Raw genomic sequence first — 25558 nt, forward strand, 5'->3', positions numbered from 1 at the left:
AATTAGCATCCGGGATATATAAAGAACTCCTATAAATCAGTGAGAAAGAGAGAGACAGAGAGAGCAAAAAAGCAAGAGAGAGTGAGTGAGAGACCATCTAATAAAATAGCAAGAGAACTAGTAGGCAGTTCACGAAGAGAACATGGCAAGACTAATAAGACCATGAAAAAGTGCTGAATCTCAATAATAAGAAGAGATGCAAAGTAAATCCACAATGAGATACTTGGACTACATACACCCAAATATACAAACATTAAACACCTAAACAATACCAAATGTTGGTGAAGATGTGGGAAAATAAGAACTCTTATACACTCTCGGCAGGAACATAAATTGGTACAACTACTTTGGAAAACGGTGTGGCATCACTAATTAAAATCCCATGTGCAAAACCTAATACCGAGTCAATCCACTCCCACTGGAGCATGCATGCGCTCTGTAGACATGTATTAGAATGTTCATAACAACATGTGAATAATAGCTAAAAATGGAATCAGTGCAAGTGACCATCAATAGTTAAAAGAATAAATAAATAAATATTCATATATTGGAGTACTAGCCAACAATAGAAAAAAACTTCTGCTATACAGTGTCAATATTGGGTGAGTCTCACAACATAATAGTAAATGACAGAAGCAAGTCACAGGAAAACACGAGTAGTGTTAATTTCACTGATAAAGCATCAATAACAGGAAACAAAAACGTCTAGTTTAGGAATGCATACTTGAATAGCAAAAGTACTTAGAAAGAGAAAGGAATTATTGTAACAAAAGTCAGGGTAGCAGTTACTTCCAGGGCAGGGAAGGCAATGCAATGGTTGGGGGCATTTCTAAGGTTCTAGTAATGTTTTATTTCTTAATCTAGGTATTAGTTGCACAATGATTTGCTTTATTGTTTAAGATGAACGTGTTTTATACATTTCTGTATGTGTAATATATTTCACACTAAAAATGATTTTTAAAATGACTGGATTGGACCAATCTCTTAGGTTCTTTTAATCTTTGATGGTTTATGGCCCAAGCCCTTCCCAACTGGATTTATTGTTGGCCCTGCATTGACAGTTCAATTTAAGCATACACAGTGGATTAGGGAACCTTGAAGAGAGAGGGGGATGCACTAATAGAATCATAGAGTAGGAGTCTAGGAAGAGGAACATGATCTGATTCAAGCCCCAATTGTCAGGGACGCAATTGGGGTTTTACATGAAAGGTCCTGAGTTCCAGTGCTGGTTCTCTCTTCAACTTGGGCAAGCCTCTTCTCTGATCCTCAATTTCCTCATGCTGGCTTTGTAAACTGTACTGTGAAATTCAAATAGAAAACCAACATTAAAAAAAAAAAAAAAAAGAAAACCAACATTAATCATTATTCTTTTACAGTTGTGGAAACTGAGGCCTCACTGGGACTCCAGTAGCCCAAGGTGTAATCGCCACGTTGGAACTCAGGGCTCCTGAGTCCAGCTCCCTGACCTCGGCACTGTCCCACTACACAAACCCCAGGCTATTCTCGCCTTTGTCCAGCTGTGCGCCCATCTTTTGATGTCACAGAACAGCCCCGCCCCTCCCCACCCCACCCCACCCACCCCACCCCACCCGACTCTTTCGGAAGCCACGCCTCCTCGCGTGGCCCCGCCTCAGGCGTTCTCCGAGCCCCGCCCCCAGCCGCTCGCCGAGGAGTGGCGGCTCCCGCGCGTCCCCGTCCGGCCTCTCTTCCGGCCCCGCCCCCTTGGCTGCCATGACAACGAGTCCACGCCCCGCGCACAGCTTCTGCTCCGGCGGGACCCAGGCTGGACCGCGGGCCCCGGCCTGGGGGCCACAGCTGCCACCGCCGCCACCTCGTCTCCTCCCCGTCCCCGCCCCGCCCCGCGTCTCCTCGCCTCACTCGGGCCCGCGGCCGGGGTCCGTCCCCGCCGCCCCACCCCGCGCGGATGCCGAAGGTGAAGGCGCTGCAATGCGCTCTGGCGCTGGAGATCCGCTCCGTGAGTACCGGTCGCCCCCACAACCCCCGTCGCCTGGGTGTCACCGAGTCTCCGGCGTTTACTCGGGGACGCTTCCCTTGTTCATCTCCTTGAAGCCCGAGTCACTTCAAAAGCTACGTTAGCCTCTGAATCATTCCTCGGGAGCCTCGACCCGTGGCCCCTGGGTCTCCTCCCTCTGCAAAATCCTGAACGCCCTCCCACTCCAGCCACGCAGAGCTCTGACCGTCCCCACCCCCACCTCCGTTCTCCTCGCTGTATCCCAGCTTCCAGTTGGGGTTCCTTCAGATCATTTACAAACCACTTCCTCTTCCAAAGGCCTCCTCGCCCTGCCCCTAACTTTCCAGTGAATCGGGTGGTAGGCTTCTCTTTACATCCCTCTTCTCTTAGAAAGAGTATTACTGGCCCCCTCTCTCCCCAGTCTCCAAGGGGGTACGTTTCCTCTCAAATCACGGCAGGCAGGTTCTTTCGGTCAAATTTCAAGCTTCTGATTCGTGAAGGGGCCTTTACTCTCAGTCTTCAGTGTGGAGTCCTCACACCCAGCAACCAAACTGTGTCAGCACTGCACAAAGCACCCTGCCTTGTCCTCCAGGGCCAACCCCTCAGAAATCATTTCAGGACCCTCCTGGCTGTGAGAGGGATCCCTTATCCCTTATCCTTCCTGTCACGCCAAGAAACGCAACAGCTTTTACAGAGAAACTGCTCACTCTGTGAACTTGCTGGAGAGGAGCAGCAACCCCACCCCCAGTCACTCTCCAGATTGGCTCCAGAGGATCCTGTCCCCCAACCTGCTCTGGAAATCCAGCTGAGGCATTGAACCCCCTTGTGCTTCCTCAGGGGAAGGGGCTTGGATCTCTCCATGGTATGAGAAAACTCCATCCCTTTTAATCATCCCGGAAGACCCTTCCGCAGGTTTTAAAACTACTTCCTCTTCATTCTTTACAGAGTCCTCTCGTTTTCGTCTTCAGATGAAAGCTCCAGCTTGTCTCTTTTAGAGGAAATCCCAGAGAGCCTTTCCATACCCCCATTTTAGACCTGCAAGCAGCTTGGAACCAAAATTCCCCACTCAGCCCCCTTTCTCTCCTTCCACCCCTCCTAAGCTCTCTTATGTCTCAACTCTGATCTCCCAGCAACACTGGGGGCAGGTATATGTATGTGAGTGTCTTTAAATATCCAACACCAGGCCTCTGAGTGCTGCCCAGAGAAGCCCTCCCCACTTGCTTCCTGCACACCCTGCACACCCTGCCTGCAGGCCTCTCTCTGGACTTAACCCACCCTTGGCCACCCCTGCTCTCCTGGCTGTCCTTCCTCGAATTAGAATGAGGCCTCTGCAACACTGTCGCTGAAACTCCAAGTCACAAGACTCTTCTAGGTCTTTTGTTAGGTCTTAAAGAAGGCAAGCCTGGGTAGGGCAAAGTGTGAGGCAGAGGGTGGAGGGAAAGAAAGTTTCTGGCACTCTTGGTTTATCTAAGCCTGCAGAGATTTTACTTTGCTGTGTGGGAAGCCACAGCCCTAGCTTCAGATGTTTTCATCCCACAGCTGCCAAAGTCGAGCAACTTTTTTGTAAAGTAAGATTCCTTTAGCAAAAGAATATAAGAAGGGTCCCAGCTTCCTAAACCGCTCGCTCGGCCGTGCAGCCTCACCAGACTTTGTTACTGGCTGCTGCTTCCTCTGCTGCTCACCAATGGGGTGTAGATGCCCAGCAAGTACAGTTGCCCCACCGACTGGCTGCTGCTCCCCTTCCTTTGCCAGTACCCATCTTTAGGAGGAAGTACTTTGTTGTGACTGATTACTGCCTGAAGGAGTTGCAGAAATATATTTAATTTCAGTACCCTTTCTTGGTATTGGTTGTACTGCAGGAGGTGAATGACTGTAACGGACCTTGTGTTCATTGAGGCTAAAGAAATTAGGCAGGTGGAAACATCCCTATGTAACTTTTTTCATCAAACACTTGAGTCACAGAATTTTACAGTTCCAAAGATCCCAGATATCATTCGATTTATTCCTTTGTACAGGTGAAGCTTAGCATGGCTAGTTATTTGTTTACAGTTGCACAACTATTTAGGGGCAGATCTGCAACAAGATGCTAATTTTTCTGACCAGCAAAAAGCTGTTAAATAGCTCTGATGCTCAGAAGGAGCAAAAATGATCATTAGCAACCATTCAAGTTAAGCTTGATTAATTTGGCTTTGATTGAATAGATGAATTCTATGACCAGAGATATTTTTAACATCTTTTACATTTTAATGTCTTCTTTTCAACTTAATTTTTTATGTTTACATGGTATAAAAGTCAAGACCCATAAAACGATATACTCAGAGCAGTTTCACATCCAGCCCTTTCTCCTCAAACCTACTTCCCATCCATACTCATCTGCTGTAGGTAATCATTTTTACTGGTTTCAGATTTATTCTTCTAGTATCTCCTTTTATAATATAACCAAACAGATACACATACATATACACACATACCATTCCCCTCACATATATTTTTTTCTTTGGTTCTTAATATAGTAGGTAGCATATTACATAAACTATTCTGCACATTTGCTTTTTTTTTCCTTCACCTAATATATCTCAGAGATCACTCTGTTATCTATAAAAGTTGTCATCTTTACTTTCCAGCTTTTTATTGACATTTTTCAAGGATACAGGGTAGTTGAAAGAATAGTACAATGAAAACCTATGCCACGACCTATGAACATTAATTTGATTTATCTGTACGTATGTGTGTGTATGTATAAAATAAATGTGGCTCTTTTGCTGAAAATTTGGAAGTAAATTGTTGGTATCATAGTACGCCACTCCTAATCACTTCAACATCTTCTAAAAACAAGGACGTTGTTCTACATAACCACCATGCTATTATCTATCACACCTAAAACAATGAGTGACAATTTCTTAATATCTAGCCCATATTCATGTCTTCCCAGTTGTCCCAAAAATAACTTGCATAGTTAATTTTTTTTTTTTAATTTTTTTTTAACGTTTTTATTTATTTTTGAGACAGAGAGAGACAGAGCATGAAGGGGGGAGGGGCAGAGAGAGAAAGAGACACAGAATCGGAAGCAGGCTCCAGGCTCTGAGCCATCAGCCCAGAGCCCGACGCGGGGCTCGAACTCACGGACTGCGAGATCGTGACCTGAGCTGAAGTCGGACGCTTAACCGACTGCGCCACCCAGGCGCCCCGCATAGTTAATTTTTAAAAACGGGCATCCAATCAAGGTTTACATGTTACATTTGGTTGTTAGGTCTTTTAAGTCCATTTTAGTAGAGAACTGTTCTACTTTTTCATTCCCCATGATCTTTCCTTTCTTCCCCTCTAGTGGATTTAGATAAATGTATACACTCATGTAATCATACTTGGGTCAAGATTTAGAATACTTCTATCAAGCCATGAAATTCCCTTGTTCCTGTCAAGCCCCCTGCAGAGGGAACTACTATTCTGATTTCCGTTACTATAGATGAGTTTGCCAGTACGTGAACTTCGTATTAAATGGAGCCATATAGTTTGTAAATTTTGTGTCTGGCTTCTTTTGCTCAGCATATTTTTGAGATTCATCCATGTGACTGTGTGTATCAGTAGTTTGTTCCTTTATATTGAGGACTTGTATTCTATTGTATGTGTATACTGCAACATTTTTTAGCCATTCTTTTTACTGATGATTATTTGGATTGTTACCAGGTGGTGGTTGTCATGGATAAATCTATGAACATTCATTCTTGTAAAAATCTTTCTGTGCACATTACCTTTTGAAGAGCCCATACTCAGATATTGAATATCCCATGTTGTGTTATTGTCTGAATTGTTTCCTTTTGTGATGACATTTAATTTGTTCCCAGATCCTATAAACTGGAAATTAGATGTTTTATCTTTCCTTGTCTTTTGAAAGTGTGAAACTACATTCTCGTCTTCTGCCACCCCCTCCACAAGTGTTTTTTTTTTTTTTGCTGCAGTCTTGTATTAGTAGCAACCTCATGTTTAATACGGTGGTAATATGAGAGCAAGAACATAGTAAACATGAAAGGTTTTGGTGTATAACACATTTTATGTTGCTCCACAGAGCCGTATGACTAGAGAGAAAATATATTGCTGGAAAGAAAGTGTGACTTTTCTCAATGAATTTTTGGAGAATGGTATAATAGGCCAAGTAACTTGTTTTTAAAGAACAGCAAAATAATTATATTTCCCACCAGTTACATTTTTAATAGTTGAAACATCCTTTCTATGATATAGGAAGTATTTGTGCTGCTGCTTCTGTCTACCTTCTTTTTGTTATTTAGTAGTTCAATTTTCATGAGATTATTTGGGAGAAGGGAAGAAATGGGACAGTGAAAAATAAAGCCCAATGCCTGGGCAGTGAAACCAGCCAGTTTGCTTTACGTGAATAGTGTCAGTTTGGGGTTAGTTCATATATTATATATAATATATATATCTATATGATATCATATATTATATATATATTTCTTCTCTGTATTCTCTTCACCTCTTTACCGCACTCAAATTATAGAGAACATTGGGGCAAACAGATCTGGGTCCTTCCTTCTCAATCGCTACTTATCTAAACATTTGTGATCCTCATCTAAGTTTCTGTGGAGTGGTGTCTCACAATTGTGCTACAGTTGGTGGGAAATTTCCCTGGAATATAGACTTTTAAAAACTTTAAGTAAGAATACTTCCAACTTACAGGAAAAATAAAACTGAATACTATGATTCCACCCTCTCCACACCCTGATTTAACAAATGCTACATTTTACATGTTTGCTGCAGATTTCATTTTTAAGAAATAAAATGTTACAGATATAGTTAAGGCCCCCTTTGTATCTCTTTCTGACTCCTGTTTTTCTCCTTCCCTTCCTAAAGGTAACATAATCAGTATCCTGAAGTTGGAGCATATTCTTTTGATTCTGGTTTTGTACTTTTACTATATATTTGTGTATGTCTATGTGCTACTTATACTATTGTTTTAAAACTTTACACAAATGGTATTTTACTATGTATCCTGCATACCTGTTTTTTCCAGTTCAGTTTTTAAAATTTGTCAGTGTTGATTCTTTCAGATCAAGTTCATTTCCTTAATTGCTATATAATACTGTTTATTTTTATGATGATGATTAATTTTTATTCCTTTATTAATAGACTTTTTAAAATTTTATTATTGGGCGCCCGGGTGGCTCAGTTGATAAAGCGTCTGACTTCGGCTCAGGGGATGATCTTGTAGCTCATGGGTTCAAGCCCCCCATTGGGCTCTGTGTTGACAGCTTGGAGCCTGGAGCCTGCTTTGGATTCTGTGTCTCCCTCTCTCTGTCCCTCCCCATTTCACATTCTGTCTGTCTCTGTCTCTCTCAAAAATAAACATTAAAAAATTTTTAAGTAAATAAATGAATAAATAAATTTTATTATTAATTAGTTAATTTAATGTTTATTCATTTTTGATAATAATTTCAGGAATAGAATTTAGTGATTCATCACTTACATATAACACCCAGTGCTCATCACAACAAGCGCCCTCCTTAATTTAGGCCCCTCACCCATTTACCCCTTCCCCACACCCAACAACCACCCCCCCAGCAACCCTCAGTTTGTTCTCTGTATTTAAGAGTCTTTTATTGTTTCCCCTCTATTTTTTTTAAATTTTGTTATTTTTGCTTCCCTTCCTTATGTTCATCTGGTTTGTATCTAAATTCCACGTATGAGTGAAATCATATGATAATTTGTCTTTCTCTGACTGACTCTGACTTACTTAGCATAATACATGCTAGTGCTAGTTCCAGCCATGTAGTTGCAAATGGCAAGATTTCATTCTTTTTGATCACTGAGTAATATTCCATTGTGTGTGTGTGTGTGTGTGTGTGTGTGTGTGTGTGTGAGAGAGAGAGAGATATCACATTTTCTTTATCCATTCATCAGTCGATGGACATTTGGGCTCTTTCCATACTTTGGCTATTGTCGATAGTGCTGCTATAAACATTGGGGTGCATGTGCCCCTTTGAAACCATATCCTTTGGATAAATACCTAGTAGTGCAATTGCTGGGTTATAGGATAGTTCTATTTTTAATTTTTTGAGGAACCTCCATACTGTTTTCCAGAGTAACTGCACCAATTTGCATTCCCACCAGCAGTGCAAAAGGGTTCCTCTTTCTCAGCATCCTTGCCAACATCTGTTGTTGCCTGAGGTGTTAATTTTAGCCATTGTGAAAGGTGTGAGGTGGTATCTCATTGTGGTTTTGATTTGTATTTCCCCGGTGATGAGTGATGTTGAGCATCTTTTCATGTGTCTGTTAGCCACCTGGATGTCTTTTGTGGAAAAGTGTCTATTCATGTCTTTTGCCCATTCCTTCATTGGATTATTTGTTTTTTGGGTGTTGAGTTTGATAAGTTCTTTATAGATTTTGGATACTAACCCTTTATCTGATGTGTCATTTGCAAAGATCTTTTCCCATTCTGTTGGTTGCCTTTTAGTTTTGCTGATTGTTTCCTTCACTGTGCAGAAGCTTTTATCTTGATGAGATCCCAATAGTTCATTTTTGCTTTTGTTTCCCTGGCCTCTGAAGACATGTCAAGTAAGAAGTTGCTGTGGCTGAGGTCAGAGAGATTGTTGCCTGTTTTCTCCTCTAGGATTTTGATGGCTTCCTGTCTTACATTTAGGTCTTTCATCCATTTTGAGTTTATTTTTGTGTATGGTGTAAGAAAGTGGTCCAGGTTCATTCTTCTGTGTGTCGCCGTCCAGTTTTCCCAACATCATTTGCTGAAGAGACTGTCTTTTTTCCATCTATTATTATTTAAAAAATTTTTTTAATGTTTATTTATTTTTGAAGGAGAGACAGAGTGTGAGTGGGGGAGGGGCAGAGAGGAAGAGGGAGACACAGAATCCTTAGCAGGCTCCAGACTCCGAGCTGTCAGCACAGAACCCAATGCAGGGCTCGAACTCACAAACCGCGAGACATGACCTGAGTAGAAGTTGGACGCCCAACCGACTGAGCCACCCAAGCACCCCTCCGTCTATTATTGATAGACTTTTAAATGCCAGTGAAATTTGTTGGGCTACCTTTGTTTGCCTTAGTAGTTGGGGGGTCCTGTTGGTGTTCATTGTCTAGTATTCTGCATGACTTGAATGTCCTATTGAATATGTAGATGAAAACCTGTATATAATTATTGGAAGTTAAGAATCTAACTTTGTTTTATGTATAAACACAAAATCTTTTTTCTTTTTTTTTTGAAAGGTGGTAAAATACAGTGAATTTTCCAGGAATACAATTGTGGTGTAAATTGAGGAGAGTATACTTTATTTTGTTTGGAACTCTGTGAAGAGTTTACTTTTTTTGGAAAATCAAGGCACCAACGGCAGCACTGCTTGTGTTTGAGTTGCCAACATGGGCGCCTATCATTCTGCTTTTGAAACTATCCGTATTATGTAGACTCAGTGTATAGGTGTAAATATTATATTTTCTAGCTTAGTCCTGCCTGAGCATTGACATGTAGAAATAGATATTTTATTATAAATTATTTTTCTATACATATAATTTTTTTTTTCAGTTAGGGCATTGGTTTATTTTTTTAGTCACATGTATAGGTAAATTGCACAGTGTTGCACAGGAGGGTTTTGAATCTTTAAAAATTTTTTTCTTAATGTTTATTTATTTTTGACTGAGAGACAGAGCATGAGCAGAGGAGGGGCAGAGAGAGAAGGAGGCACAGAATCTGAAGCAGGCTCCAGGCTCCGAGCTGTCAGTACAGAGCCAGACATGGGGCTTGAACTCACGAACTGTGAGATCATGACCAGAGCCGAAGTCAGACGCCCAACTGACTGAGTCCCCCAGACGCCCCAGGAGGGTTTTGAATCTTACAGATACAGGCCCAGTGCTCTAGGCACTAGATTTAGAAATGGAACTGCGGGGGCTCAGGAAATTGTGTTAGTTTCATAGGGTGCTATAACACATGTCCACAAACTTGGTGTCTTAAGCCAAGATTGTCTTCACATTGCTCACATTTCTGGAGGGCAGAAGTCCAAAATAAAATTATCAGCAGGGCCCAGTACTCCTTCAGAAGGATCTGGAAGTGGAGGTGGGGTTGGGGGAAGGTTGTTCTTCCAGTTTCTGATGGCTCTAGGCATTTCTGGATTACAATTGTATAACTCCAACCTCCAATCCCAGCGTTTTCATTTTCTGTGAATAGCCAGTTTATATCCTTTGCCCTTAGCAATCCCAGAGGTTTTTTTCTTTTTTTTCCATCTTGTTGAATATATCTTGGATAGTAGCCTAGTGGTTATATGTAATGTAAATTTCAAAGATCTTCTAGTTGAACTTTTTTACTTTGTTTTTCCTGTCTTTAGCAGACAGCTTTTTCTTTTCTTTTCTTTTCTTTTCTTTTCTTTTCTTTTCTTTTCTTTTCTTTTCTTTCTTTCTTTGTCACTGGTAAACAAAGAATGCTATTGATTTTTTTAAGTTAACTGTTTATGGAACTCTATGTTCAGCAAGTGCACAAATCCTATGTGTGTAATTACCACCTGGATCAATAATTAGAATATCATTAGCACCCCAGATTGTGCCCTTGTGCTCCATCCCTCTCAGTCATTCCTCCTGTCACTTCCTCTCCCAAAGGTAACCACTATCATGACTTCTATCACAATATATAGTAAACTCTTGGTTTGCGAGCATAATTTGTTCTGAAAACATGCTTGTAATCCAAAGCACTTATATCAAAGCGAATTTCCCCATAAGAAATAATGGAAACTTAGATGATTCGTTCCACAACCCAAAAATATTCATATAGAAATGATTACAATGCTGTAATATAATACAAAATAATAAAGAAAATACAAAATATAAAGAAAAATAAAGAAATTAACCTGCAGTTACCTTTGAAAACCTTCATGACTGGTGTGAGGGAGACGAGAGAGGAGGGTCATTCTGTAAGATGACTTTCACTATCACTAATGGAGTCACTCCTATCTGTTGGCTTAATGAAATCTTTTCCTGCTGTTGTATATGGGGGACCATTGTATATGCTTGCATGAATGTTAACTACAGTACAGCATTAATAAACTCTTGTCATATACCATATTTAATGAAACTGGCAATAAGGCAGCAGAGGAAAGGGTCTATATCTGCAAGCAGCCTGACCTAGAATGAAGCAAAGCATTCCTGACCTTACTCTTATATGGAAAAGCAAAGGACTGTCCATAGGTGCTTTGAAGTGACAAATAATACACTAGTGCCAGTTGTGGGCATCTTCCAGTGTTCTGAAGAATCACTGATTTCTGCCCAACACTGCAGCCTGAGACTGAGCATTTGAGCATGGGAGACGATCACCCATAATCCCGTGATGAGAGAGACTGAGAGAGAGAGAGAGATGAACCGTTGGCCCAGTTGTGATCATGTGACATTCAACATCATGTACTACTTGTATTGTAAATAAAAACATGGCTCGTTTGTCAACTTAGAATTTATTATACATGTTTGCTCATCTTGAAGAACACTTGTAGAGCAAGTTACTCTTAATCCAAGGTTTTACTGTAATTTGAATGTTTGAAATCTTTCTGTCTCTCCACGGTATGAACTTTTTCAGTGGACATTCCTCACACATACTTTGTTAAATTTATACCTAAGTACTACATACTTAAGGTTTTAATGTTGTTGTAAATGCTGTTTTTTAAATTTATTTTTAATATTTTAAATATACTTTATTATCAAATTGTAAATGCTATTTTAAAAAATTTCATTTTGTAAGTGTTGCTGGTACAGAGAAATAACGTTGATTTTTGCATATTGAACTTCTATCCTGTGACATCAGATTCCTTCCTTATTTCTAGTAGTTTATTTGTAGATTGTAGACTACAGCTAGGTGGTCTACAAATACTGTTTCACTTTTTACTTTTCAATCCGTGTACCTTTTATTTCTTTTCTTTTTTTAATTTTTATTTTTTAATTATTATTATTTTTTTAACATTTATTCATCTTTGAGAGACAGAGAGAGAGAGACAGAGCATGAGCAAGGAAGGGGTAGAGAGAGGGAGACACAGAATCCGAAGCAGGCTCCAGGCTCTGAGCTGTCAGCACAGAGCCTGGTGTGGGGCTTGAACTCATGAACTGTGAGTTCATGACCTGAGCCGAAGTCAGACACCCAGCTGCCCCTTATTTCTTTTATTTTAAAATTTCTTTTTCTTGTCTTTTTGCACTGGCCAGGACCTATTTATTGTACACTGTTAAATAGAAGTGTTGAGCATGGACATACTAACCTTTTTGCTGATATTGGGGAAGCATTCAGTTTTTCAACATTATGTGTGGCATCAAATTCAGGCTTTTTCATATTCTTTATCAATTGAAGAAATTTCCTTCAGTTCTTAGTTTGCTAGAGCTTTCATCATAAATGGGGCTTAATTGTGTCAAATGCTTTTTCTGCAAAAGAAGAACTGAAGGAAATTTCAAGATTAAAGCTATAATACACTTTTTAGAAGTGATTTAATTATATCTAACACATTTTTATATGTTTGTCTTTTCATTTTCATGCAGTTCAAAGTATTTTTTAATTTGTCTTATAATTTCTTTTCTGACTCATAGAAGTGATTTAGGAATATATTGTTTGATTTCCAAATATTCAGATTTTTTCCAGATATTTTTCCTCTTATTTATTTCCAGTTTAATGGGGTTACAGAAAATAATCTGCGTGATTTCATTTTATGTTTATTGAGATTTATATGGCTCACAATATCCTCTTTCTTGATGAATGTTTTCATGTGCACTTGGAAAAAAATGTGTATCCTTCTGCTGTTGGCTGGAATATTAAGTAAACGTCACTAGGTCAAATTACTTGAATGTTATTCACATTTTCTATACCTTTAATGATCTTTTTTTTAACTAAAAAATTTTTTTTGATGTTTTATTTTATTTTTTGAGAGACAGAGAGAGATAGAGCACTAGCAGGGGAGGGGCAGAGAGAGAGGGAGATGAAGCAGGCTTCAGGCTCTGAGCTGTCAGTGCAGAGTGTGATGCGAGGCTTGTACCCATGAATGCAAGATCATGACCTGAGCCGAAGTCGGATGCTCAACCGACTGAGCTGGTTAGGCACCCCTAATGATCTTTTCCAAAACTTTTTAAAATGTTTATTTTTGAGAGATAGCATGTTTGGGGAGTGGGGTGTGGAGGGAGAGAGAGAGACCAGGTATCCAAAACAGAGTCTGTGCTGTCATCCCAGAGCCCCATGTGGGGCTCAGACTCTTGAGGTCATGACCTGAGCTGATGTCAAACACTTAACTGCCTGAACCACCCAGCCACCCCTTTAATGATTTTTTTGACTGCTTATTTTATCAGTTACTGAGAGTAAGGTATTGAAATTCAGTTATATACTGTACTTTTTACTTCCTTTACTTTAATACTGTATTATTAATTGCTTACACATTTAATTTTGTTATATCTTCTTGATAAATCAAATTTTTAAATCAGTATGTAATGTTTCACTTTAACCTTGGTAATCTTTCTCTTTTTCTGAAGTCTATTTTATGTCACATTAAGGCTGTTACTGGGGCGCCTGGATGGCTCATTCAGTGAAGCATCACGATCTCATGGTTTGTGAGTTCAAGCCCTGCCTGGGGCTCTGTGCCTATAGCACAGGGCTTGTTTGGGATTCTGTCTCCCTTTCTCTCTGCCCCTCTCCCACTTGCTCTCTATATCTGTCCCGAAATGAATACAATTTTTAAAAAAAGACTATCACTCCAGCTTTATTATGACTAGTGAAAGCATGGTATACCTTTTTATATCATTTCGCTTTTATCATGAATCTTTAAATAAAAAAAAATTAAGATATAATCCACATATATAAAATGCACCCATTTAAAGTGTAAAATCACAGATGCCTGGATGACTCAGTCAGTTGAATATCCGACTCTTGATTTTGGCTCAGGTCACGATCCCAGAGTTGTGGGATCGAGCCCCATGCCGATAGAGCTCTACGCTCAGTGTGGAGACTTCTTAAGATTCTCTCTCTGTATCCCTCTGCCCTTCTTCCCCACTTGTGCTCACCCTCTTTCTCAAATAAAAAGTAAAAAAATAAAGTGTAAATTCAGTGAATTTTAACATATTCACAAAGTTGTAAAACAATCACCACTAATTGCAGAGCATTTTCAGCACCCTATAAAGAAATCCCATACTTGTGAGCTGTCATTCCTCATTCTCCCTCTTCCTTGAGGCAGGTCCTGGATACCACTAGTTGATTTTCTGACATTTATATAAATGGAATCAATCATACAATATGTGGCCTTTTGTGTCTGGCTTCTTAGCGTGTTTGTAAGGTTCATTCATGTAGCATCTGTCAGTACTTTATTTTTATGGTCAGATAATACTCTGTTGTATGGGTATACTACATTTTGCTAATCCATTCTTAAGTTGATGGACATTTGGATTGTATCTATTTTGTGGCTATTGTGTATCTATCTATGTGGCCATTGTGAATAATGCTGCTATACTCTTGTATGTATTTTGGGGTTGCCATATGTTTTCAGCACTCCTGGATGTATACCTAGGAATTGCTGAATCTTATACTCACTCTGTTTAGTTTTTTTCATAAACTGCTGGACTTTTTTCCACAGTGGCTGTGCCTTCAATACATTTCCGTCAGCAAAGTGTGAGGGTTCCAATTTTTTTGTCGTGCTCCCCAACACTTGTTTTTGTCTTATATTTTTGATTGTAGTCATCATAGCAGATACGAAGAGGTATCTCATTATAGTTTTGATTTATATTTCCTGAATGGCTAATGATGTTGAACATTTTTTCATGAGTTTGTTGGCCATTTGTTTATCTTCTTTGGAGAGATGGCTGTCTTTTTTTGCTGCATGTATTTTGGAGCTCTGTTAAGTGTACGTATGTTTGTAATTGTTATGTCTTCTTGAAATATGTCTTATATGTATTTTTAATTGTTATGTCATTATAAAACGTCCTTTTGTTTCTAGAATCGATTTTTGTTTTAATGTCTATTTTGTCTGATATTAGCATAACCACTGCTGCTCTTCTCTGATTGCTGCTTAATTTTTTCCATTCTTTTGCTATCAACTCATTTGTTTCTTTGAATCTAAAGTGTGACTCCTGTAGGGGCACCTACAAGAGTGCCCTTGGGTAGCTCAGTTGCTTGAGTGTCTGACTCTTGATTTCAACTCAGGTCATGACTCAGGGTCATGGGATTGACCCTGGGCTGTGCACTGAGCTTGGAGCCTGCTTACGATTTTCTTTCTCCCTCTCTGTCTGCACCTCCCCTGTTCATTCTCTCTCCCTCTCTCTCTCTCAAGTAAAATTAAAAATAAAATATTTAAAGTGTGTCTCTTAACGTTTATTTATTTTTGAGACAGAGAGAGACAGAGCATGAACGGGGAAGGGGCAGAGAGACAGGGAGACACAGAATCCGAAACAGGCTCCAGGCTCTGAGCAGTCAGCACAGAGCCCGATGTGGGGCTCGAACTCACGGACCGCGAGATCGTGACCTGAGCCGAAGTCGGACCGCGAGATCGTGACCTGAGCCGAAGTCGGACGCTTAACCGACTGAGCTACCCAGGTGCCCCTAAAGTGTGTCTCTTATAGACAATGTATAGTTGGATTATAGTTTTTATCCATTTTACCAGGTTCTCCTTTTGACTGGAGTAGTTGGTCAATTTACCTTTAATTTACATAATCACAGATAAGGTAGGATTTGCCTCTTTCATTTTACTGTTTGTTTTCTGCATGTCTTATGTCTTTGTTTGTTTCTGTGTTTCTGCCTTGATGTCTTTTGAGTTAACTGTTTTCTAGTGTACCATTTTAATTCCTTTGTTTCTATTACTATATTGTTTTAGTTATTAGTGATGATTGTTTTGGGGCTCACAATTAACATCTCCATTTATTATAGCAATCTAGTATGGATTGATACCAATTTAATTTCAATGGTACACAAAATTTTTGTTTCTGTTGAGTTCCATTCTCGTCTTCTTCATGACTTTATTGTCATACAATTTATATCTTTATACATACAAGCCTCACCAACGTAGCTAAATATTTGCTGCCTTACGTAATTTTATCTAATTTTATTTTTTAAAATATTTATTTATTTTGAGAGAGGATGCATATGAGCGGCAGAGAGAAAGGGAGAGAGAGAACCCCATGCAGGCTCTGCACTGTCAACACAGAGCCCAACGTGGGGCTTGATCTCAAGAACTGTGAGGTCATGACCTGAGCTGAAATCAAGAGTCAGATGCTTAACCAACTGAGCCATCAAGGCACCCCTATGTAATTTTATTTTAAATAAGGATGGAGAAATAAGACAAAAAAATTTTGTACTGTTGTTATATTTATATATGCAGTTCCTTTCCTGATGCTCTGTATTTTTTCATGTGGATTTGAGTTACTGTCTAGTGTCCTTGCATTTCCAATGAAGGATTCTCTTTAGTATATTTTGTAGGGAAGTTCTGCTAATGATGAATTATCTGTGTTTATCCAAGGATGTCTTAATTTTCCTTTTTTTTGAAGGGAAATTTTTCTCAATATTGATTCTTATTTCAAGAAAGCCTTCTTTCAGCATTTTGGAATAAGTCATCCCACTTCCTTCTGGCTTCATGTTTCTGATACAAAAGCACCTGTTAATCCTATTGAGGATTTTTGGTACCTACTGAATCACTTCTCTTGTGTTGCATTTAAGATTCTCTCTTCATCTTTGTCTTTTGAAAGTTTGATTATGATGTATGTGGTTTGGAGTTCTTTGAGCTTGTTGGATGTAGATTGCTTTTCTTTAAATTATGGAAGTTTTGGTCCAATATGTCAAATATTTCTGGCCCTTTCTCCTTTCATTCTGTGGATCATATTATATCTATGTTGTTGTACTTGATGGTATCCCACAGGTCTCTGAGATTCTGTTCATTTTTATTTTTTCTTTCTGTTCCTCAGGCTGAAGAATCTCAATTGCCATATTTTCAGGTTCACTTATTCTTACTTCTGCTAGCTTCTCTAGTGATTTTTTCCATGTCATGCCATATACTTTCAACTCTAGAATTTCTATTTGGTTCTTTCAAAAAATAATTTCTGTTTATTTGTTGATATTCTTTCTTTGATGAGACATCATTGCTATGTTGCCATACTTGCCTTTAGATCTTTAGACAAGGTTTCCTTTAGCTCTTTGTACATATTTATAATAGATTTAAAGTCTTTGTTTAGTAAGCCCAACTTCTAGGCTTACTCAAAGACAGTTTCTATTGATTACCTTTTCCTGTGTGTATGGTTTATACTCTTGTTTCTTTGCATGTGATATTTTTTATTGAAAATTGAACATTTTGAGTAATATAATAAGGAACTCTGTAAATCAGACTCCCTACTTCTCAGGGTTTATTGTTTGCTGTTGTTTGCTGTTGCTTTTTGTTTGTTTAGTTACTTTACTGAGTTAAAGTCTGTATTCTTTGTCACATGTGGCCACCAAAGTCTCTGGTTAGCTTCATGGCTTGCTAATGATGGTATTAAGGATATATATATCCTTAAATGTCTTGAACCAGTAAGTCTCCCAGTCTTTGCTGAGGATCTCTGTGTGCTTTTTGGGGCATGCTTTCTATGTACTGCAGGCAATTTACAACTCTGTCTTAGCCTTCATTTCCAACTATCTCAAAGCCTCAAGGTCATCCAGAAGTAAGAGATTAGGGTTTCATCAGGTCATTTCTGCAAATGTGCACAGCCCTGCACATGTGCATGATCTTCTGAATTGCAAAGAATATATTATAGCTTGTCAAAAACAGCCTCCCCCCATACACCCATACACATGATTTTCCAGCTTTGCCTTTTAAGTATTTTGATCAGCTTGTGGTGTGCCTCAATTGGGATCACTGCCTCAGGCATCTGTGGTGTTAAACAATTGCTGCTGATTGTTTTTGACAATTGCCTTAGGGAGAAAGGCTGTTTGAGTAAACTCTAATTCAGGTCAAGTAGAGAATTCCTGTGAATGAGGATTTCCGGGATACTCTGAGACAGAGCAAATAATGGCAATTCCCTGGAGATGGGACTTTTGGGTAGCACAGAACCTGTTCTCCAGTGTCTGTGGGGTTGCTAGTTTTTATGACTACTCTAATTGTAAGGATTTTGGTTTTCAAGGTTACAGAAGACCTGAGTAGAGGGGATTGGGAGTAGAATATGTTAACACACCACAATATCACTATTTTAACCAAAATTCATCTATTTGGTTAGCTGACCAAATGCTCTTCATATTTTTGCAAATCTCTGGTTAATTTCTAGAGCTGTAAAAAAGTTGATTTTGACAGTTTTTCATAGTGTTCTCTTTGCTTTTATAGAGGGACTGAATTTTGGAGATATTTGCTCCACCATTCTGAAAGCACTTTTTCTATGTGTGTCTCTAACATGGTTTTTTTTTTTGTTTTTTTTGTTTTTTTTTTTTTTTTTGCAGACAGCATATTGTGTCTTGCTTTTTTATCCAATCTGACAATTTCTGCCATTTAATTAGAATGCTTAGAATATTTGCATTCGTATAATTATCCATATGGGTGTTTTAAGTCAACTTCTTTGCTTTTTATTTTCTATTTGTTTTATCTGATTTTCTTTACCCCCACCCCCCTCTCTTGCTTTCTTTTTGGGAAGCTACTGGGTGTTCTTTAAAGCATGGCAGAATTTGTAGAATTGTGGATGAGAAAAAGTCATGCCTTCTTGCATATATTACACATTGTAAAGAGAGTCCCTAGTTTCCAGTAGGACAATTAGAGCCGGTGCACTACTCAGTAGAAATATAATATGAACCACAAATTTAAGCCAAAGATGCAATTGAAAAATTTTGACAGCTATATTAAAAAAGTTAAAAGGAGTAGATAAATTAATTTTAACAATAATTTTATTTAAATCAATGTTTTCAAAGTGTTAGTTATTAATGAGATATTTTATGCTGGTTTTATAATGAGTTTTCAAAATCTTTCTGAACAAGTCTTCAAAATCTTGTATTTTATACTCATTGTCCATCTCAGTTTGGACTAGCTACAACTGTAGACATAAGTGGCTAGCAGCTACCACATTGGATAACATGGATTTAGAGGGATTCTAACAGGTTTGATTTTAATGAGGCAGAGTAGGAAATGAAGGTGATGGACAACATTATATTTGCTGAGGACCTTGATTTTAATAGATTTTAATAATCAGTAGGGAATATATCAGAACGGAAATTGGAAAATAGAATAAGAGGGAGATGGAGTATAAATATCTGGCATGGAAAATAATCTTAACTGCTACATACAAAGAGACCTGAAGTCTTGGTCATTTATTCAATGCAGTAATTTGTGTTGAGATGACAGATGTAGTGATTTTCAGCCTAACAATAACTATAGCTAGTATTGGTTGAATGCTCTGTTAGGCACTTTTCTAAGCACTTTTGAAAGTATTGTATTGATTGATTTTCTGTGTCACTTTAAGTAAGTAAATCACCTATACTTTCTTGGGGCTCTGTGGTTATTGTACGTAAAAAATCTGAAGCTATTTGATAATCGCGGAGCTTCTTCTTAATACTGGAAGTCTGTGTTTTGGATACATTGATGAGAAAATAAAATTTCTATCCTCAGGGAATTTATAATTAAAGAGGTGAGTTGTACGTACTTAATTAAAATGCAGGGAGATAATAATTAGGCCTTAAGAGAACTACAAAATGCTATGAGAATCTAAAACATATTTATTTGAATATGGTAAATTCATAATAAATGTTTGAATTAGATTGAATTGAATAATGGTAGCTGGTGAGTCCAGAGTTTTGTGTAGGAGACGCAGTTGATGTAAGCCTTGGAAGGTGGTGAGTGTAAATGAGGCAGAGATGGAATGGAGTAGTAAGGAGTAGTAATCCAGTTAATGGAAGAATGTGAGGTAGGACAGTAATGTGTATGTTTAGAGAACGATAAAAATATACTTTGATTGTATTATTGGGGGATGTTGGGTAATGTTACTATGTGGGTGGGTTGGATTCAAATCTTAGCCTTTAATATTTCTTTAAGGGTGTGGTTGATCACTGACAGTGAAATATGACTGGGACTGGGGAATCTGTGCTGTGGACTTTAGAAACACCATATTTTGTGCCTATACTTTGTGTTGGTCATAAAGATAATGAAGTGCAATTTCATGTTTAAAAAATGTATCACTGGACTAGAAATTTATAATTTACTAGCTTTGAAACTTCGTCATATTGCGTTTGATGAGGGTGTATATGGGCTGCTATTTAGGATTATACAGGTCATATTTGTGCTTTTTATTGCTATTATTTTTGTCCTCTAGGATAGTGCTTTGTTTCTGCTGAGTCTTAATCCTTTGTGATTAAATGATGCTGAATAAGTTTATGTCAGCATTCAGCATAAAGTGGGTGCCTAAGGCTGACTGTTTAAAACTGTTAGTATCTGTCCCAAGAGCCAGTACACAGAGCTTCAAATGTGGAACAAATAACCAAATGGAGAATCATAGATTTCTCAGAGGGATGGAAGTTATAAAGGCATTTCATTTAACTCTGTAAACACGAGAATCTCTTTTCTTTTAATTTGTGCATCTTTTTATTGGCTTAGCAGACTAGTGTTTTTATGTAATGCCATGTCAGTTATTTCAGTAGGATAGTTCAGGGAATTCATAAAGCATTTACATCTCTCTATCTAATTTTGTTCAGGTAACTTGTCCAGGAGTGGTGCTGAAAGACAAGGAGGACATCTATCTTAGCATCTGTGTGTTTGGCCAATACAAAAAGACACAATGTGTCCCAGCCAATTTTCCACTGGTCTTCAATGCCAGAATGGTGTTTGAAAAGGTGAGTTCAAGTGACAGATCAAATATTAACAAATAATCAGTGTACTTCCAAATTTTTAATAAAAGCCCTAAAGACAAATTACTACTGACCATATATACTTTGATTTCATTGAAAAGGAGATTTGTAACTTAAATCTGGAAGCTTGAAAAGAAATATGCATTGTATTATTCATGAAATGAGTTGCCTTATTTTCATAATGGATCAGTTTATTTCTAAAATTGTTAGTGGGCTCTATGTAAAATAGAATATTTTATATTCTTGAATATGAAATAATAATTTTCACAACAAAGAGAAAGAGGAGACATTAATAGGTAAAAATAGATTTTATTTTACTTTTGGCTATCTTCTGGTACTTCTTTCTATGAGTTTCTTTTCTGTTTTTCCCTAAAACTGCTGCTTTTGGTTATTACCAATCGTATTCTTCACTTTATTTCCTTCTTTCCTTCTCTACTTTCCTCCTTCCTTCCCTCTCCTCCCCTTCCTTCTTTCTTTGTCCTCCCCTTCCTTCCTTCCTTTTCCTTCTCCTTTCCCTTTTCCTTTTCCTTTTCCTTTTCCTTTTCTGATAATTACCCACTTCCTGCTCTGTTTCATGCACTATTCTAGGCACTGGGTAAACAAGACAAACAGCCTCCCCACCTGGAGCTTTCCCTGTAATAGGAGAAACAGACAATAATGAAGTAAACACAGGAATAGAATAATTTTAGATAGTGATAAGTGTCATGAAAAGAATAAAGGGAGCGTGAGGGAACAGAGAGGAACTGAGGGATTCAGGGGATTATCTGTTTTAAAGGGTAGTCAGAGAAGATGATAACATTTAAGCTGAACTGAATTATGAGACAGTTATCAGTTATTTGAAGGTCTAGTGGAAAAGCGTTCTAAGCAGAGGAATAGCAAATATAAAGACTTCTTGCTGGGAATAAGCTTGATGAGTTGGAGGGGCACCAAGAAGGCCAGTATGACCATGGTGAACAACAGGGGAGGAGTTCAGATTAAGAAGCAGCCCTGGTGAAGTTGGAGAGGGAGAGCCAGCCAGCCATAATGTGTGTTTGTTTGATTGTCAGAGCTTCCATAGTGATCGTGGGAAGCAGAGAGGAAGTGACAGTTCTCAATAATGTCCAAAGTTTCTATGGATGAAAAAGGAATATTTTGGGAATGAGAGGGGAATTACAAAGACTATTTTATGTGTATGTACCTTTCACTTCCTCTTCTCCACCCTGCTTCCCTCTGTGTTCTCCCACTGTAGGTGTTCCCTGAAGCAGTAGACCCTGGAGATGTGGTTGCACAGCTTGAATGTAAGTTTGTAACTTTTAATTCCTGTTTCTAGGACATTTTAGAGTTCTGCTTAATCCTGGGTTAGATAAAAGTTAAAAAAAAGAGTCCATGAAGGATTTTAGAAATCTTGAGCTGAGACTTCTAAAACACTTTTTAAACGTTTTTCAGAATATACCTGGAAATAATAAAATGTGCATGTGCTGCAGAGTGACTAGGAATTTTTCCTTTTTCTATGTTAGGTGTGCGGAAATCAAAGAGACTTACTTGAACTTTATATTGATTTAGATGATATGAAGTGTTTTTGATGTAAAGATAGTGATTCACATTGTGTGGGGCTTTGCCCTGCAAACAAGCATATGCCTGTAACCTCAATGTATTACAAATTTCATAGAGTAAATAATAGAAGATTGAAGTAATGGTAGCTTGAAGTATATATGATTTGTGTTTTATATTGCATCCAATATGTTAATAAATTATTTGAAGTGACATTTTCAAGGCTGTGGATAATAGTAAATTCCTCAAAGTGTCAGGATTCAACTATAAAAAGATACAACTATTTTTGAGAGCAGCAATGCATGTATACATACTTGGGAATAAGTTATTCAAGCTCTGGGTATGAAATGAAAAGCTCTGTTATTTATCCTTGTAATTAGACATCTGGGATCACCAGTTTGGTCTAATATGGAACTGTGGATTAAAACACTGACAAAATTGGGCATCAGCAGTGTCACCTGTTCTTCCCCCCTTCTTCCATTGGGATGTTAGCAGTGTAGAAACATGGAACCTGGCACCATGCTGGAATCTAGGCATATGGGGAGGAATAGGGCCAGCTTATTGTCTTATCTTCATGAAACTCACAGTTTAATAATTATTCTCCAGAGAGCTCTTTATGGCCAATGTTAACATCTTATTTATTTTTTTTATAGATGTTCTAGTTCTTGATATTCTTTCACTGTGGCAGATTAGCTAGGTGGCAGTTTGGTGCCAGTGGGTAAATGCTTTTTTAATATTTCTTGAACATCTTCTTCAGTATCTGGTCAATTGTGTTGTGTATTCTAGAAAATATAAACTCTAGTATTATCTAGTACTATGTGCATATTGTTATATATAAATATGAGGTAGTAATTTCATCATTCTGAAATTGTCTTGTTAAAAACATAATCCTTTTTTTCTATTTGATTTGAAATTTTGGGTCTATAAGAGTACTTATTGGTTTTTATTATTTGGAAACTTTCTTGCCTTGCTTTTCCTGATTTGGTTTTTCTCTTAGGTCTCTTTGTACCTTACTGATTCTACTTTTTGGTATCTTTCTCAAACTCATCTTTCTCTTCTCTGTCTTTAAGTATTATTATTCCACTGGCTTTACCTCTCTGATCTCTTAATTTATTTATTTTCTACTTTCTCCTTATATTCTACTCACCTAAGACATGGCTTCATGTATTTCCTATATTCTGATGACTTCCACATGAGTCTATCTCTGACCTCCCTTGAGAGCTGTGGCCCCCTTTTTCTTTTACTTTTTTTTTGTGTTAGTTTCTCTCAATGTCCAATAACCTTATTAATATGAAAAATTAAAAACATACTAAATGTGCAGTTATTTTTGCTTCCCTTCCCTTATGTTCATCTGTTTTCTATCTTAAATTCCACATGAATGAAATCATATGTTATTTGTCTTTCTCTGACTGACTTATTTTGCTTAGCGTAATACGCTCTAGTTCCAACTACGTGGTTGCAAATGGCAAGATTTCATTCTTTTTGATTGCTGAGTAATATTCCATTGTGTGTGTGTGTGTGTGTGTGTGTGTGTGTGTGTGTGTGTATATACATACACCACATCATCCTTATCCATTTATCAGTTGATGGACATTTGGGCTCTTTCCATACTTTGGGTATTGTCAATGGTGCTGCTATGAACATTGGGGTGCATGTGCCCTTCAAATCAGCACTCGTGTAGCCTTTGGATAAATACCTGGTAGTGAAATTCTACTAGGGGTAGAATCGCAGGGTAGTTCTGTTTTTAATTTTTGAGGGAACTTCCATAGCCTCTGTTTTTCATAGTGGCTGCACCAGTTTGCATTCCCACTAGCAGTGCAAAAGTGTTCCTCTTTAAAAATAAAATTTTTTTAATGTTATTTGTATTTGAGAGAGAGAAGAGACAGTGTGTGAGTGGGGGAGGGGCAGAGAGCGATGGAGACAGAATCTGAAGCAGGCTCTAGACTCTGAGCTATCAGAACAGAGCCTGACATGGGGCTTGAACTCCTGAGCCAAAGTCAGACACTTAGCTGACTGTCACCCACGTGCCCCAAAAGGGCTCTTCTTTCTCTGCATCCTCGCCAACATCTCTTGTTGCCTGAGTTGTTAATTTTAGCCAATGTGACAGGTGTGAGGTGATATCTCATTGTGGTTTTGATTTGTGTTTCCCTGATGATGAATGGTAGCATTTTTCCATGTGTCTGTTAACCATCTATCTGGGTGTCTTCTTTGGAAAAGTGTCTATTCATGTCTTTTGCCTATTTCTTCACTGGATTGTTTTTTTTGGGTGTTGAATTTGATACGTTCTTTATAGATTTTGGATACTAACCCTTTATCTGATGTGTCATTTGCAAATATCTTCTCCCATTCCATGGGTTGCCTTGTAGTTTTGTTGATTGTTTCTTTTGCTGTGAAGAAGCTTTTTACCTTGATGAGGTCCCAATAGTTCATTTTTGCTTTTGTTTTCCTTGTTTCCAGAGACATGTTGAGTAAGAAGTTGCTGCGACCAAGGAGATAGAGGTTGTTGCCAGTTTTCTCCTCTAGGATTTTGATGGTTTCCTGTCTTACATTTAGGTCTTTCATCCATTTTGAGTTTATTTTTGTGTATGGTATAAGAAAGTGCGTCCAGATTAATTCTTCTGCATGTCGCTGTCCAGTTTTCCCAGTACCACTTGCTGAAGAGAGTGTTCCATTGGATATTCTTTCCTGCTTTGTCAAAGATTAGTTGGCCATACGTTTGTGGGTCCATTTCTGGGTTTTCTATTCTATTCCATTGATCCATGTGTCTATTCTTGTGCCAGTACCATACTGTCTTGATGATTACAGCTTTGTAATACTGCTTGAAGCCCAGAATTGTGATGCTTCCAGCTTTGGTTTTCTTTTTCAAGATTGCTTTGGCTATTCAGGGTCTTTGCTGGTTCCATACAAATTTTAGGATTGTTTGTTCTAGCTCTGTGAAGAATGCTGGTGTTATTTTGAGAGAGATTGCATTGAAATGTGGATTGCTTTGGGTAGTATAGATATTTTAATAATATTGTTCTTCCAATCCATGAGCATGGTAATGTTTTTCCATTTTTTTTGTGTCTTCTGCAATTTCTTTCATAAGCTTTCTATAGTTTTCAGTGTATAGATTTTTCACCTCTTTGGTTAGATTTATATCTAGGTATTTTATGGTTTTTGGTGCAATTGTAAATGGGATCAATTCCTTGATTTCTCTTTCTGCTGCTTCATTATAGGTGTATAGAAATGCAACTGATTTCTGTAAATTCTGTAAATTATGAAAATTAATT

The 25558-nt window shown here is 38.2% G+C and overlaps 1 protein-coding gene and 1 long non-coding RNA gene across 2 annotated transcripts in view; one reads left to right on the plus strand and one right to left on the minus strand.

Moving 5' to 3' along the window:
* Positions 1–867: 867 nt before the first annotated feature.
* On the minus strand, positions 868–1516 carry LOC109266643 (uncharacterized). Its single transcript, XR_002079801.2, has 2 exons — positions 1398–1516; positions 868–1298 (listed from the first exon to the last, which is right to left on the minus strand). It is a non-coding gene; the product is annotated as an uncharacterized LOC109266643 (long non-coding RNA).
* A 19-nt stretch (positions 1517–1535) lies between these two features.
* SPATA6 (spermatogenesis associated 6) overlaps positions 1536–25558 on the plus strand; it is a 147670-nt gene continuing 123647 nt past the window's right edge. Inside the window, 6 exon segments of the mRNA XM_019449360.2 lie at positions 1536–1565; positions 1568–1718; positions 1721–1836; positions 1838–1975; positions 20607–20744; positions 21988–22036. Of these exon segments, the coding sequence (XP_019304905.2) occupies positions 1536–1565; positions 1568–1718; positions 1721–1836; positions 1838–1975; positions 20607–20744; positions 21988–22036 (622 nt within the window).

Source organism: Panthera pardus, unplaced genomic scaffold (assembly GCF_024362965.1).
Source record: "Panthera pardus isolate Hobbes unplaced genomic scaffold, ASM2436296v1 HiC_scaffold_11, whole genome shotgun sequence".
In the NCBI taxonomy this organism is placed as follows: domain Eukaryota; kingdom Metazoa; phylum Chordata; class Mammalia; order Carnivora; family Felidae; genus Panthera; species Panthera pardus.